Source organism: Vicugna pacos, chromosome 7 (assembly GCF_048564905.1).
Source record: "Vicugna pacos chromosome 7, VicPac4, whole genome shotgun sequence".
Lineage (NCBI taxonomy): Eukaryota > Metazoa > Chordata > Mammalia > Artiodactyla > Camelidae > Vicugna > Vicugna pacos.
This window is the reverse complement of record NC_132993.1, coordinates 34,107,896-34,124,568: the sequence shown is the minus strand read 5'-3', so window position 1 is coordinate 34,124,568 and position 16,673 is coordinate 34,107,896. Positions and strand designations below refer to the sequence as shown.

Below are 16,673 nucleotides of genomic sequence, written 5' to 3'. Positions count from 1 at the left end.
GATGGGGGTGGGGAGAATACCACAATAACAGGTGTTATCATTATTGGAAAAAGCAATACAATCTAAATAATTCAGTAACTTTCAGAAACTGTTACATTCTCCTAGATGGAAGTGTACAGAGTATATCTGGTGTAGCACCTCTGGAAGTCTCTCCATTACTGCTAAATTGATTACAGAAATAATTTCAACTTTAAAAAAACAAGATCAACATTTCTACATATAAACTTCAGGTAACTATCTCTAGGATGGTTAGAAAGAAATACCTCTTGCTAAGGCATTGAGTTTTTATTAGCAATTCCGTTTTTATTCAGGGATATAGCAGTAGTGTGACAATCATCTACAACTACATAAAAAAGTATTTCCAAAATGCTGTGAGTTTACCTACCAATCCCTAATTCTATAACGGAGATGAATTAAAATTCTTTAGCAAGAAGAAGGTAAGAATGTCCAGAATATATTAATAATTTCTCAGGTTCACAGCTGAGAGAAACTGATGATTTTTTCACAAATGCCTCTTATTTAGTGGTAACTAAATTCTTGGACAGACTCTGTGACACTTACTTTCACTGTTCAAGCCATTACCTATTAAATAATAGCATTGGTTTGACTCTTAAGTACTAAGCATGTATGTGCCAAGCTGTTTTGGTTTGGAAAAATTCAGGTTTCAAATTAAACCAGGCTAAAGGGTCTTAGAGATTTCTGAAAACTTTCTGTTCAAGTTACCAATAGCTAGGACCCAGTGTGTAAATATCCCCCATCCTCAAAAGTGACCATGTATCCTAGTTCAATTTGAGAACTGTAAAATAAAGCCATTAGTTTCCATGCTCTAAAGCATTGTCTTCACCAGTCTTGATCAGGGTCCTGGACACAAGGCTATTCTCAAGTTTCTTTCTCATTCTACCCTTCCTTTTAGGATAGATGCATTCCTAATTTCTAACCTACCAAAACAGCCATAAACCAACACCCAGTCTCCAAAGAGAACCATATAGTCACATTAGGTTTCTATTATTCAGAGCTACTGCACCAGCCATTAAACGAAGTTATTAAACAAGCATGATTTTCAGTTTTACTGAGGAAAACTCAATTTAGCTCTCTTTTTTTTTCCTGTAAGTCTTTATCATTTGCCAGAACATAATTTGTTCCAACTATTTGTGATAGGTTAATATTGATTTCCCTATCTTCAGTAGCACATTTAAAATCAACAAGCTTTAAATTGTTTCATTTCCAGTGATTCAATGGATTTCTTTTTTGCTAATGGCAGAAAGTTATTTTTAATAAATTAGGGTGTTTTGACATTTTATAATATCATCTCCGGACTTGAAGAGGAATTATCATTTAAATATTTTGCAATGAGAGAAGTCTCATGATTCTCCACCTCAGACTAGTCTGCAATATCAATGTGACAGAAAGTCTTGCAATGTACCTCCCAGCAGGAAAATGACTGTGCTGTCCACAGAACATGCTCCTCCACACCACCACTGATCCTGCCAGACCTAATTCCTCCCTGGGGCTACGAAAGGATTGTTTTTTATGAACACTTCTTGGAAGTCTCCTGAACAAGGATGGCCACAAACTAAACAAAATCAAATGACATGAAGTGAATTAAAAAACAGATTACATTTCACTAGTAAAATGACCATTTGTTGCACTCTGTCTGGGCCATTCAGTTTATGCTAATTATTTCAGTGTAATAATTAATATTATCCCTTTTCACTCTCAAAAGGGTCCTAGTTTAGGTAATAAACTATATGGTTCCCCTCTTCGCTGGGGACTGAAAAGATTATACATTGATTTCACTCAGATTGCCAACTACATGAACTCCAGATTCCAAATGTCTGTAAAGTGCATTTCACCAAATAAGAGGAAAAATGATGCTAGGTTTCATTTCTGACTGGCCTGACAAAAATCTGCAGAACAGATATACAAATGTTCCAATAAAAAATGTTGATGCCTTAGAAATTTCAATTGTGGTTGATTCCTATTGACTTGCTGGAGTTTAGTGCTTTGTATTCATTATAAGCTTTTCTAAAACAAGGCTTCTATGTGAGTCATACCAAATTAATTAAAAGCGAGTAACTATGAAAAATATTTTGGTGGAACTAATGCGTCTGTCTAAATATCACTCTCATTAGCTTTTGACTCTTCATATTATAGATAAGAGTACCCATTTGGGTTAATTTTATGATAATGACTACATTCCTAGCTAATCTATCCAGAGAATCAAGCAACCGCCATGTCATTTTAAACAATATTGACACCAAGATATAGTGGTCAGACCCCCCAAGTCTCCTCTTTTACAATCTTAGAAATATTTGTCTGAATTCTTTGAACAAATACTTCAGCTCTACTTTTCACCTTGCCAATGGAATCATAATGACAGTGATTACAAATAATGTGACTACTTTTATGAGTCACTCTGAAAATAACAAATCAAAGTAATCATCATTCATATCATCAACAAGGACACTTAACTACTGTTGGAAGAAGCTAGATAAGATTTTCTCAAGTACTTGGTCAGTACTTGGGTCAGACTACCTCCCTTTAGTCTATTCTCCTCAGAGCAGACAGAGTGATCCTTCAAAAAGGCCAATCTGATCATACTGTTCGGTGGCTCCAAACTCTCCACTGGCTTGCCATTCTACTAGAATAGAGTCCAAAGTCCTTACTACGGCAAACAAGCCTCTGCAAACCTCTTAGACCTACTCTCCTACCTCACTTTTCCTCCTTCAGCAAGGTCCAACCTGCTTCTTCCAATTCCTTATACTCACCTTATATGTATCCATCTCAGGTTTGCATTTGTTATTCCTTTGGTCTGAACTGTCCTTCCCCCGATGCTAGTATGGCTTGCTCCCTCTTCCCTGCCTTAATTTAGGAGTCTGCTCAAATATCTTCTCCTTAGAGAGGTTTATAGTAAACATCCTACCTAAAACAGCAATCCTAGTCTCCCCCATCACTCTGTACCTCCTTTCCTGATTCATTTTTTTTCCAGCTCATGACATTGCACTCTGTGTTATATATTTCTCTGTTTCTTACTATCTTCCAACCACTAAACTGTAAGCTCCATGAAGGCAGAGACTTTGTCTCTTTTGTTCAACTACGTCTCCTAATGTCTATACTAGCATTCACCAAATGAATGGTTTGAAGGTCCACAGGTCAGCAAGCTGATTATATTAAATATAACCTGATCATCTAGAACTATTTCAAAATTTGTTGTTGCAGTGTTTTGGTTTCTGAATCTGAAGTCTACAACTTCCCCACTGCACATGATATTTAAATCAATTTCCTCTGAAAGTGTGTTTGATATGGTATTGGTAAGAGTGCAAATATACACAAACCTCCTGGGAGGGAAATTTGTATTATTAGAATTAAGAATAACAACAACAAAACATATGTTGACTGAATATTTCCACTTCTAGATATTTATAAGAGTGAACACACAAGTGTATGAAGGCATGTATGTGCAAGGATGTTCATTACAGCACTTTGCATTTTTCAAGCTCTTATTATTCCTGTAATTAAAAAAAAAGTTTATCTTCCCTAGAGAGAAAGGTCAAAGCAACTACCAACTGAGAGCAGATAATAGTCTTATCAAACGTGAGGTTTCAAAGGGTGATGCTCAACAACGGGACAGCTAACCTCACTGCCATGATCTGGGAGGCTTCAGGTTATCTGCTGTATCTATAAGCCCCTTCCAAAAGGTTCCTTATAACTACAGGGTCTGTACCAGGAATATGGGCTGCCTCAAAACAGCTGACTGGACCAGGGAAAGGCACTTACCCTAAAGGTAGTCAACTGGTTGACCAGTGGCCTGTCAGGTGGATAGATCCAAGATCTGTACCTCAGGAGGGCACACTCAGATTTCTTTCAAGTAGTTTAAACATGAGGAACTCAAGAAAGTTCAAGCAAGTCAGCAGTTGACAATGGGGCAAAAGCCAACTGAAACACAGACGAGGGCAGGCAAAAGCTGGGAGCCAGCAAACAGACTGCCCAAGGGAACTGAAACTGTAAGTCCAGCTGTACTGCCACTCCTGTTCTTCAGTCAGGCTTGGTGGGGGGGGGGGGTCCTGGGCTCCTACCACCCTTCCTCTCCCAGGCCCAGGTGGCTTTAAAATGAGTGCTCTTTAAACCCTATTTTACTATCTATTATTGTAACTTGAAGGAGTTTAACTAACAGAACATTAAATGGAGAACTGGATTAAGACTTTCAAAGGCTTGACCTCTGAAAAGATTATGGTTTCCTCGATAGCCCCTAATTATGTGTATTCAAAATAAAAATACTATACAACCCACAGTACGTGTAACCAAATCCTGATAAGTCAGATTTTTTTTTCCCTTTGGTTATTTAATGAAATAACAATTTTTTTCAAAAACATTTTCTTCTAGAGACCTACATTTGTGCTTAGCTTGCCTATTAGGTAACCCAGTATTATCTAAGATAAAGGTGGAAAGTCCATATCACAGAACAAAGCACCTTGCCTACTATAAGTTAAGACCCCAAGTGACTAATGACTTCAAGTGGTAGACAGTATGTTAAAAACAAAAATTTTACATATTCTCACATTTAGAAGAAAATGAGTCACAGAGAAAAGAAGCACATGAGTAAATAATATTTTAGTCCCTAAATGTTCCTTAATGTTTTTCAACACTGTTAGAAAATTATTGTAGGAGTATATTCCATTATCAATTTAAAGCTCAGGAAGGCTAGGATATTTTTGGTACCAAAGTTTCAGAGGAATGAAATTTAAAATTTTCTTTTAGAACACCAAACACAAAAATGATTTTTTAAATCAATTATTACCTAGTTTTGGAGCTCACACAGTGGAAAAGTCTTGAGCCTTGATACTTCCATTCTTTATATTATTCACTGCTCCATGATAGAGGCATAGTGAAGGGGGACAGAGAGGACGTAGGACTGAAGTGTCAGTTTGCAGGATGGAACACAGAAGATAGACCTTGCAAATGTGGGTTGCAGCAGTAGGGAAAGAAGGTGTAAAACTACTACATTCCCTTATTCCCTCCTCTCATCCATCAACGCCGCACAATTAATCCTCTTTCTACCTCAGCCTCTGTTCTGTGAACCCAATATTTACACTCACAGAGCAAAGCAACAACCAAGACTTTTTCTCAGAGAAGTCTGCTGTAGGATTTCTGATTGCAGTCTTTTATGCCTGACCAAGCTTTGCAGTCTCACACTGTTGACTAGTCAGCTAGTGAACAATAATAATACATTTGAATTAAAGCTGCGCTCTCTTTGGATTATAATGTAAAATGGATCCCTTGGCATTCCTAATCCTGTTAGGTTACATTACACAGATGAAATTTGTGCCTGCTTTGTTGATTAATTCTTTTGTTTGGGATTTTTAATAGCTTTATTGAGATGTAATTTCTAGAACATACCATTTATCCATTTAAAAGGTAGAACTCATTGTTTTTAATATATTCGTAGAGTTGTGCAAGTATTACCACAATCTATTCTGAAACATTCTGGTAACTCTTTAAAAAAAGACACTGTACCCATTAATAGTATCTCTCATTTCCCCTCCTCTATGCTGCTGGGAAGCATCAATCTACTTCCTGTCTTGATGAATTTGCCTATTTGAAATATTTCAAACTGAAAGAATCATATAGTATGTGGTCTTCTGTGGCTGGCTTCTTTCATTCAGCATGATGTTTTCAAGGTTTGCCGCTCCATTCCTTGAATGAGGTTTGCATCCTAACCCACAAGCTGTTCTCCAATGTTAAAAGCATAGTTTTTCCATTGTCTTTTTTTAAAATTTTGTTTTCTATTGAAGTGTGTTTGATTTACAGTGTTATTTTCAGGTGTACAGCAAAGTGATTCAGTTATACATAAATTTTTTTTTACATTCTTTCCATTATGTATTATTACAAGAAATTGAATGTAGTTCCCTGTGCTATACAGTACATTCTTGTTGTTTATCTGTTTTACATAGAATAATGTATATTTGTTAATCCCAAATTCTTGACTTATCTCCCCCACCCTTTCCCCTTTGGTAACCATAGTTTGTTTTCTATGTCCGTGAGTCTATTTTTGGTTTGTAAATAAGATTTGTATCATTTATTTTTACATTTCATATATAAGTGATATCATATGATATTTGCCTTTCTCTGACTTCACTTAATATGATAATCTCTAGGTCTATCCATGTTGCTGGAAATGGCATTATTCCATTATTTTTTATGGCTAAGCAATATTCCACTGTATACATAAAAACTGCATCTTCTTTATCTAGTCATCTGTCACTGGACATTTAGGTTGTTTCCATTTCTGTGTCCGGGCTATTGTAAATACTGCTTCTATGAACACTGGGGTGCATGTGTGGTGCTTTTAGAATTATAGTTTTCTCTAGATATATGCCAGGAATGGGATTGCTGGATCATCTGGTAAAGTCTTTTTATAGTTTTTTAAGGAAACTCCATACTGTCCTCTATAGTGGTTGTATCAATTTACATTCCCACCAACAATGTAAGAGGGTTCTTTTTTCTCCACACCCTCTCCAGCATTTATTATTTGCACTTTTTAATGATGGCCATTCTGACTGGGTGAGGTGATATCTCATTGTAGTTTTCATTTCCATTTCTCTAATAATTAGCAATGCTGAGCATCTTTTCATGTGCCTGTGGCCATCTGAATGTCTCCTTTGGAGAAACGTCTATTTAGGTCATCTGCCCATTTATTAAAAGTATTTTTTTATATTCATGGATATTGTATGCAAGTTGTATTCAACGATACTGCTCTTCCCAGTTTCCTACTAAAATCACAAGAGTAGACAGATTTGAAAATAAAACAAAGTCACCAAGTTCTGTGAATTTACAAACCCTATCTTACAAGAAATGAAAATTAACTTTTTTCATATCAATATACTTACACTTGACTAAAATCACATTATTATATACACATATTCATCCTCCCCAAAATTATTATTCTATTTATTTAAGCACTCAAAATCAAATGACTTCTTACAATTCAAAATAAACAGCCCGATACAAAACAAGCAAATGCACCAGACACTTAACCCAAGAAGATAAATGAATGGCAAGTCGTGTATGGAAAGATGCTCAACATCATTAGCCTTCAGGGAAATGCGAATCAAAACCACAATGAAATTCTGCATCACAACTATTAGGATGGCTATAAAAAAATACTCATAGTGCCAAGTGTTGGCAAGGATATAAAGAAACTGGAACACTTCTTCATCAATGGGGAACATAAAATGGCACAGTTACTTCTGAAAACAGTTTGGTAGTTCCTTTAAAAGCTAAACATATATTTACCATAACACCCAGCACTCTTAGGTATATACCCAATAGAAATGAAAACATATTTCCACCCAAAGACACAGTTGTCCATAGCATTTACACAAAAGTCCATATCATTACTTATAATACCCCAAACAGTCTCAAAGTCTATTAACTTCTGAATGAGTAGACAAAATGTAGTGGGTCCAAATGATGAAATAGAATCAGTAATATACAGGAACAAACTGCAGATACACGCACAACATGGCAGAACCAAAAAAACACTGTGCTAAGTGAAAGAAACCAGATGCAAAAGAATGCATACTGTATAAAATCATCTAGATAAAACTTCTAGAAAAGGCTAAACTATAAAGACAGAAAGCAGATCCATGATTGTGTAGCACTGGCAACCAGGAGTGGTGGGAACCAAAGTAAGTGCAAATCGAAGAGGGGATGTTTGAAGGTAACAGAAGGGTTCAAAGACTAGATTGCGGTGAGGGTTGCACAACTGTATAAATTTATATTAAAACTTACTGAACTATGTATTTTAAATGGGTGAATTGTACAGTATATAAGTTATTCTTCAATAAAGATTTTAGAAGGAAAAAAGACCAAGCAAATATTCATGAATATAAACCCAACAAACCATACCTCAACAGCTGCACTGATACCATGCAGGCTACTAATGAGCAGGTAATCCGGAAATGAAATTCATTCCTTGCCATTCATTCCTACAACAGCAAGTTCTGTTTGGTCTGAGGACTCCTTTCCATTCTTAAAAATAACTGAGATCTCAAAGAACTTTTTTTCTGTGAATACTAGGTATTAATATTTACCATATTAGAAATTAAAATGGAGAATTTAAAAAAATCTTTAGTGATTCGTAAAATAATAAGCCTAGATGCTAACAAAAACAATATGTTTAATAAAAAACATAGCTGGTTTTCAAAATAAGAAAAAATAGGAAGAAGAGTGTTTTTTGTTTTTTTTTTTTTTTTTCACATTTGCCAATCTTTTTAAGTATCTGGCTTAATAGAACACAGCCCGATTCCTATGTCCATTCCCACCTTCACTCTTCTGCAGTATCACACATCATGTAGCCTCTAGAAAACTCTACTGTATACTTGTGAGAAATGAGAGTGAAAGAGGCAAACATCTTAGTATCATTAGGGAAGTAGTTTTGATCTCACAGACCCCTACAAAGGGTCTTGGGTACTCCCAGTGGTCTCTGGGCCATCCTATGAGAATTGTTGGCCTAGATTTGCTCTAGGTCATTTTAATGAGGTTTATTTTTAATCAGATTGCTTAAATTGTACTGTCATTAATACAAATACTCTGGGATCAAACTTTTTGGGAAAACAGGATCAAAAAACTTTCTGAATATAATTTTCAAAGTATGTTGAATCCCACATTGTATAGACTTGGGTATAACATATAAAGTAAGCAATCAAAATGAGACATGTCATATCACATCAGTACTTACTTGTTGAAGTTCAAATACATACTCTACATTAATCAACAAGTGGAATAAATTAAGACATTACACACTAAAACTTCCGTTTCACATCCTTTTCCATCTTCCCCCATGTCTATTACATTAAAAGCTCCTCCTTCGTTTTTTGTATTTGCTTCTAAAATAAAATGTTCTTGAATTTTTCTAAAATGAACCTTGACATCATTATCTAAAATAATCATGGTAATTTTAATATCTGAAAAACTACGATTTAATGGTCATTTTAGAAAACGTGGTTAATTTTGGTTTAATCAGTATTTATTTCTCCTGTGCCTCCCAGTTAAAGAATAATAATATGATCAGTCAGTTTATGTATGCCTTATATCCTGGAATGATGGATGATACTCACTAAAGATGTACCAGTTCATTTGGAAAGTCTCCAAAGCTTTGATCCTCTTAGAATTGAGATGTATTTCCCATGTAACGTGATTTAAAACTCAACAAAAATCTAGATATATATAACCTGAACTCAAAGTAAGGTTAAGTACTTACTTTACAATATCTCCTTCAAGAGCAATCACTCTCTTAATAATCTTCTGTTCTGGGTTTTTAGGGGACCTAGAATAAGATAAGGTTACATAATCAGTTATGTGTTGTTTTAAGAAAATGAAAAGAAATTTCACAAGAAAATAAGGTATATTAAAGTCATTACAGGATCCTTTGCACCCATGACATGACATCAGTCCTATTTAGGTCCCAAGTGAGGTGGAACCACTATTGAAGGAATTCTTATTTTAAACTTCTGGGGGAGAAGGAGCCACCTGAAACTTTATAAAAGGAAAAAAGACAGAGGTATAAGGAATTTTACTATTATTAAAGCTAAGTAATTGTAGGAAAGATGATTCATACATAATAAAATAATTAGGCATTTCTTTAAAATAATAACATACTTAAGTTTCTTCATTTTAAATAAACAGAAAGGTTTGATTTAAATCCTCAAGAAAATACTGAAGATGAGAAGTATTTTTTGGAAAAAAAAATGAAGAATTAGGAAATTCTTTTAAAGTACACTTAGATTTAGCCATTTAAAGGGTTATGTAATCCAGAGTGCTACAACAAGGCTACCAACAGTTAAAAGAAATTGATAGGTTCTGATATACTGAATGCAGATGTCATTTATTTCAATCTATGATTAATAGCTTTGGGTAAATGTTTACTTAAATTGATACTATTCCCTCTAAATAAATCATCCACTCTCCTTCTTTTCCCTCCTCCCCACCCCTCACTCTATCTCTGAGATCTCTCACGATGGGGGGAAGCCATGTCTGTCCACAGCAACAGTATGACTCTGTTGGTGAGAAACTCGGGTCAGCCAACCTTCATGTGAATGAGCTTAGAAGAGATCCTTCAACAGACTCATAGATACAGAGAACAAATGGGTGGTTGTCAGAAGGGAGGGGAGTGGGAGGTTGGACAAAATAAGTGAAGCGGATTAAGAGGTACAAGTTTCCAGTTATACAATACACAAGCCACTGGGATGTACTATACAGCATAACGAATATGATCAATAATATTGTCATACCGTTGTATGGAGACAGATGGTTCCTAGTCTTATTGTGGTGATCATTTCCTAATATATGTAAATGTCAGATCACTATGTGATATACCTGAAACTAACACAATATGGTACATCAACTACATTTCAATTTAAAAAAAAAAAAAAAGCTGTTCCTTCAGTGCCAGGCAAGTCTTCAGAAACTGCAGCTGTGACCAGCAGCTTCCCTGCAACCTCATGAGCAACCCTGAGCCAGATCACCTTCTCAAGCTTCTGGCTTCCTGATTCTTAGAAAATGTGCGAGATAATGAATGTTTGTTGCTTTAAACTGCTAGAGGTTGGAGCACTTTGTTACACAGGAATGGATAACTCAATCTTAATATGTCCAATTTCCTGCCAATAACATTTTCAGTCTTTTGATTTAACAGATCTATTTCAAGAAACATCTCACACATAGCATAAATGATCATTTAATATGTTTTTGAAAATCAGAGAGAGATAAAAATATTTTCAACTCAAGTCACATTCTGAATTGAATTACCTTTAAAAAGGAAGGTAAATGTACAGAAACTAAGCAGATTAAATACATTCAAAATGTAATACTTCATCAAAGGAAATATGCAGTTTCAATAAGATTTTATTTCACATTCTATCTTGCAGAGAAAATGGTATCATCTAAACCATCTGTGTCTACTTGTGACACAATTTTTCACTAAATATTAATACTCTTTATTTTAAAGGAAATTTGATCAGTTTTTGACTGAACTGTCTCCTTCACTGAATTGACTGAACATCATATTTCTATAAATTTTATGTCATTTATGTACAGCTAGAGTGAGGGATCTGGGCGCAGTCAAGATGATAGAATTCACGTCCTTTGTGCAGGGTTACTTATGAATCTTTAGAAAACTTTGCCCCCATGTATCTGTGTTTAGATAGCCAGAAATGCATAAAATAATATTCAACCTCAGTGATCACCAAAGAATTGCATATTAAAACAACAGAATACCATTTTCCTATTATATGGACAAAGAAATAATAATAATATTAACACAGCTTGTTGTTGAGGGTTTAGAGGCATGGGTACTGTATACAATAAGTGTGTGATCACGTAAAATGCCATTCAGGAAACATGTCAAGATTTTATATTCTCTTTAACATATCAATTACACTTTTAGGAATTTATCCTAATGAAATGGTTATGAATGTATACAAAATTTTAGCTACTGTTGTTTATTTTTTTAAAAAAAGAAAAAATCAACAAGAATAGACTGGTTAAATAAATTATAGTCCATCCACATCATAAAATATTTCCCAATCATTAAAAATGATGTTATAAAAGAATTTTTAATGATGTAAAAATAGCAATAGAACACATAGACTGAACAAGTTAGAAAATTTATGTGTACCATGACCTCACATCTGTAATTAGAAACCATGCATGCAGTTGCACTGGGGAAAATCAGGAAGGATAGAAAACAAAGTGGGAGTACATCTGTGTGTGATAAAACGCATGCCTGGATTTTTGGTTCAGACTACTTGGAAGTTCAATAGACGATGACAGATGTTTGTGTCACATGACATTATCTGAGACGAACCTGAACTAACTACCAAGTCTCCCCACCTAATATTGATGCAATATTAACATTAATGAAATAATGTGAAAAGCAACCCTTATCAGTGTAAAACAGTATTTTATGCCAACAACCTTTAAGCTTTTGAGATACTCAAGAAGTATTTTGTATTTTAAATTAATCTATATATAAGATCATGAGGCAAAACAGAATATACAAAGTAAGCTATCTATGTAATTAAAGTTTATGAATTAATACTTTAAATTTACCTATAAATTTTAATGTAATATTAAACTCATGAATCTAATCAAATGATTCAAAAAAGCTTTTAAAAAGTATTACTAACACTAACCCCATTACTGCTCAAAATCTATATCTATATTTTAATCATTAGGCTGTTGATACATTACTTTGATGTAAGTAGAAAGGGTAGGAGAGTTATTACAGGCTGACATCGTCAAAGTCACTGAGCTTCCCTTTGTCTCAATTTTCTTGGCCACTTGCCTGTCTTCTAGAAGCACAAAGAATAGCAAGTGAAAGATTGTGTCTTACTTTAGGGACACAAGGTAGGCTGCCCAATAAACACTAAAATTTGCATTAAAATTTGTAATTTGTGCTCCTAGAGAATGTCATTTTAAGTGCAGTAAGCCAGAAAGAGAAAGAAAAATACCATATGAGATCACTCATATGTGGAATCTAAAAAACAAAAACAAACAAACAAAAACAAAGCATAAATACAGGACAGAAATAGACTCATGGACAGAGAATACAGACTTGTGGTTACTGGGGTGGGGGTGGGTAGAGGGTGGGAAGGGATAGACTGGGATTTCAAAATTGTAGAATAGATAAACAAGATTACACTGTATAGCACAGGGAAATATACACAAAATGTTATGATAAATCACAGAGAAAAAAATGTGACAATGAGTGTGTATATGTCCATGAATGACTGAAAAATTGTGCTGAACACTGGAATTTGACACAACACTGTAAAATGATTATGAATCAATAAAAAATGTAAAAAAAATTTGTAATTTTAAATTTTAAATTTGTAATTTTAGTGTTTATTGGGCAGCCTACCTTGTGTCCCTAAAGTAAGACACAATCTTTCACTTGCTATTCTTTGTGCTTCTAGAAGACAGGCAAGTGGCCAAGAAAATTGAGACAAAGGGAAGCTCAGTGACTTTGACAATAGTAAGTGTTGTTTTACAATATTTATTTCTGAAGCCTGGATTTGAAGCCTTCTGTTTTATGCCAAAGATTTCACTAGGCAAGATCTCTTCTGAGGCTTGGACAAGATACCTAGAATTGTCCCTCTACTGCATAGATCTCAGCAGATCAGTTTGACATGGCACAATTTGTCTTTAACCAGAATGTGGGAAGGGGTGCAGGGTGAGCATAGTCGTAATAAGGTTTCTGTGGCATAATCTTCTTCTCCTTGAGTTTCACTTCCTATGTTGGTAGAAATGTTGCCATTCTTACCCTGTGACAGGCCTGTGGAGCCACGTCTTCAGTCTCACAGCCTCTGTAATGGACTTCATGTTCCTGTATATTCCCAAAAGGTTGTAATTTTGATCCTGTTTGGAACACTGGAAGAGTACTTGGAATACTCAAGAGAGGCCCTCATGCGCTTTGTGGGAATGAGATGAACAAGGATGCCACCCACTAGGTTCCTGACCCCAGTGCCCACCCTGACGTCACACATAACCTGAACCCTGTGTCTAAGCATGCTCACCCATCTCTCTTTTATAGTAAAATTCTACAACCTCTCTCTGTGGTATGTGTGCATTTCTATACTTGCATGGTTCAGGACTGGCCCAGATTACCACAGAATTAATCTCAGGATTAGAAGTCACCTTGGCCATAGTCTAATATAAACATTCATTCCTCAACAATACCACAACTTATTAGATGCTAACTCCAGTGAGGTCTAAATTTTAACCCTTCGTTAATGAGGTAAAAGGAAGATCTAATATTCTTGGAATGCCTTCTAGTGGATAGGCTAACGATGTTCATGCATTAAACCATCTAACTTCATATCCTTATAATTTTTTAAAAAGTATTGCTGTTTTAATCATCAAAATGAGATGGAGAATGAAAAGTCCACACAACATAATAAAAAGTTACATTTAAAAAATCTTAACAAATGATAGCTTCCCTTCTCTCTCTCTCTCTCTCTTTTTCTGGAAAATGTTGCCTGGGTTTGACATGATTTTGATAGAAGTTTGGACCCAGAAAAGGCTAGTCTATGAGTGTACCTAGCCTTTTCTTGGCAACAATTAACCTCACTCATTGTCTGTGGTCTAAGTGCTTCTGTTTGGGCCCCCTTTGTCCTGCAAATGAATGGACAGGAAACAGTGGAAATGGAGCCAGTGGACATGGTTCCACCTCTGCTACAAGTAAGCTGCTCACTGTAGGCCAGCTCAGTGATCAATCTGGCTCTCATTTTCAGGGAGATAAGGCTCCATCAGAGATCCTAAAACAGAAGCCAGACAAGCTTGGAGATCTAGCTTGGGGAAATGTTTTGTTTGGTTCACACATCACTTCTATACTTACTTATTTCCTTCTAGTTTTATTGAGATATAATTACATACAGCAGTTTATCAGGTTAAGGTGCATAGCACAATGACTTGACTTACATACATCATGAAATGACTATCAAAATAAGTTTCGTGAACATCTGTCATCTCTTATGTATTTACTTTTTAATCTTGAGCTGGCCAAGCCAACAGAAGACATCACGTAAAAATTCTAATTGCTTGTTCCTCTTTAAAAAATAGTAAGATTTATCAATCCTGGGCCCACATTCTTACAGCAAGAGAGTCCACTGGAGCTGAGAAGCAGATACTGAGAACTGGTCATGGTCCTAACATCTTGTGTCACAAAGGTCTAGTGCCTGAAGGCATGTGAGTTTAGGAACCTCTAGAAATCTTGATGACTTCTTCTACCTCTAGCATCGTAGAATGACTGAGAGAACATACGTAAAAGATTGAGCAGCAGGTCTAACATACAGTAGGTACTCCATTAAGTCTTAGAGCCATCCCTTCCTAAAATAAATTCGTAAAGGGTGTCAATTAAAAGCAAATTGTTATAATCCTGTTTCTTAGAGCTTACATAGACAGAATGTTTATTTCAAAAACCCTCTAATAAAAGGATTTTCAGAGTCTGTTGCATTAGAGGGCAAGAAAGGCATTTTAAAGGTCTGGTCAGATTTTATTACACAATTAACTAAAGAAACATGAAAACTGAATATAATTGTATTCATATTGGAAAGTCACAGGTCATTTTAAAATTAAATGGGTATTATCTGTAAAATTATGATAAAAATGACTAATTTCCATGTTGGATTCTGTATACTTGCTTCACTTTGAGTAGTAGCGTGAACTTTGTGCATACAACCCCATTTATCATGATTCATTTTCTAAATTCAAAGCAGTTTTATTAATTAGCACTCTAAAAGTTTTTACTTAGGTCAGCATTTCAGCTACATTTTTGCCCCTTGCAGATTTCTCTTTGTACCGTGTGAATCTGTTTTTATTTTTTTTTTTTGAGGGGGGAGGTAACTAGGTTTATTCACGTATTCATTTTTAGAGGAGGTACTGGGGATTGAACCCAGGACCTCATGTGTGCCAAGCATGCACTCTACCACTTGAACTATACCCTCCCCCCATCATGTGAATCTTTTAAACTTAAAAGAAATGATCAAGACTTTTTTGTTGCTCTTTGGGTTTATTTGTGAAATCTTCACGAGGGTGGAGCTTATAACCAGATATACTTTTAGCAAAGTATATGTATGTATGTATGTATGTGTGTGTGTGTGTGTGTGTGTGTGTGTGTCTGTATGTAATCCCTAACAATTACTTTTGTCCAGATAAATCAGAAAGTGCTCCAATCCAAGGGCCTCATTGTTAACAAAGTGAATTACAAATGAGCTGGCAAGAATCCAGGTTAAAGCTTCCAACTTGTCTTTGATAATACCATCTTTTCTTACGTAGGGAAGAGGTTTTGGGGGAAGGGAGATCCTCGAGAAGGATCACCATCAGGCAGGGGCAGAGTGTTGCTCTGTGTGTAGAAATCCTAGTAACAAGTGAGGAGAATTTCAGAGCACTGAGACCAGTGTCCTTGGACAAGCACATTGTGTGGGAGGGGATGGGGCATGGAAGCCACGGTGTATCTAACTTGGGCTCTTCTCTCAAATCAGACCCTCCCCGAGTCTGGTTCCTGAGCAGCAGGAATCAAATCTTCGAGAGACCCCTAAAGTTTCCAACCAGGCTTCTAGTGATCCAAGAATGTAGCCGCAGGAACAACAAGCTTATGTTTCAGATTAATGGCCTACAATTCCTCATCCAAGTAAAATGTATTCTAATAGTACTTAAGAAATAGCAAGAGTATGAAATTTAAAGAAGTAACTCTTGTCTATTGATAAACATTTTCTTAGTTAAATTTAAGAGTTGTCTCACTGTTGCTAACTATGATGAGAAGAAATCTAATAAGCAAACAGTGACAACTGGTCTTATTACTAAATAAGGCTTGATTACGTAAAATCAATTAAATGTGTACTACGACTCTAACTTCTGTAACTGAAAAATCTGAAATAGTTTTGTAATTGACTGTTTTGATTCTGAAAAATAAATATCTTAACTGTGAAAAATCTAAGGAATTTGGATAATCATAACAATGTGTTAATCTTTACCAATGTTTATTAATTCAAGCATTGCAAAACACAGAACATTGCAATCTTCAGGTAGTGAACATAATTGCAATTATACATCACTGTCTAGAATAGAATCTATCTAGCACATATATAAAACATATAGCACACATGTAATACACA

General features: G+C 35.4%; 1 protein-coding gene and 1 long non-coding RNA gene across 5 annotated transcripts in view; one reads left to right on the top strand and one right to left on the bottom strand.

The window, feature by feature from the left end:
* LOC140697374 (uncharacterized) overlaps positions 1-13,609 on the top strand; it is a 31,385-nt gene extending 17,776 nt beyond the window's left edge. Inside the window, exon 3 of the long non-coding RNA XR_012074342.1 lies at positions 13,332-13,609. This is a non-coding gene — a long non-coding RNA (uncharacterized lncRNA). The remainder of the gene's footprint in view (positions 1-13,331) is intronic.
* The window catches only part of IMMP2L (inner mitochondrial membrane peptidase subunit 2), a 786,445-nt gene that overhangs the window by 241,662 nt on the left and 528,110 nt on the right, over positions 1-16,673 (bottom strand). For 3 of the 4 annotated variants that reach the window (XM_072964657.1, XM_031674290.2, XM_072964659.1), the window contains exon 5: positions 9,263-9,328. The exons of the other annotated variant lie outside the window; for it this stretch is intronic. In XM_072964657.1, coding sequence (XP_072820758.1) covers positions 9,263-9,328 — 66 coding nt within the window. The remainder of the gene's footprint in view (positions 1-9,262; positions 9,329-16,673) is intronic. 4 annotated transcript variants of the gene reach the window in all.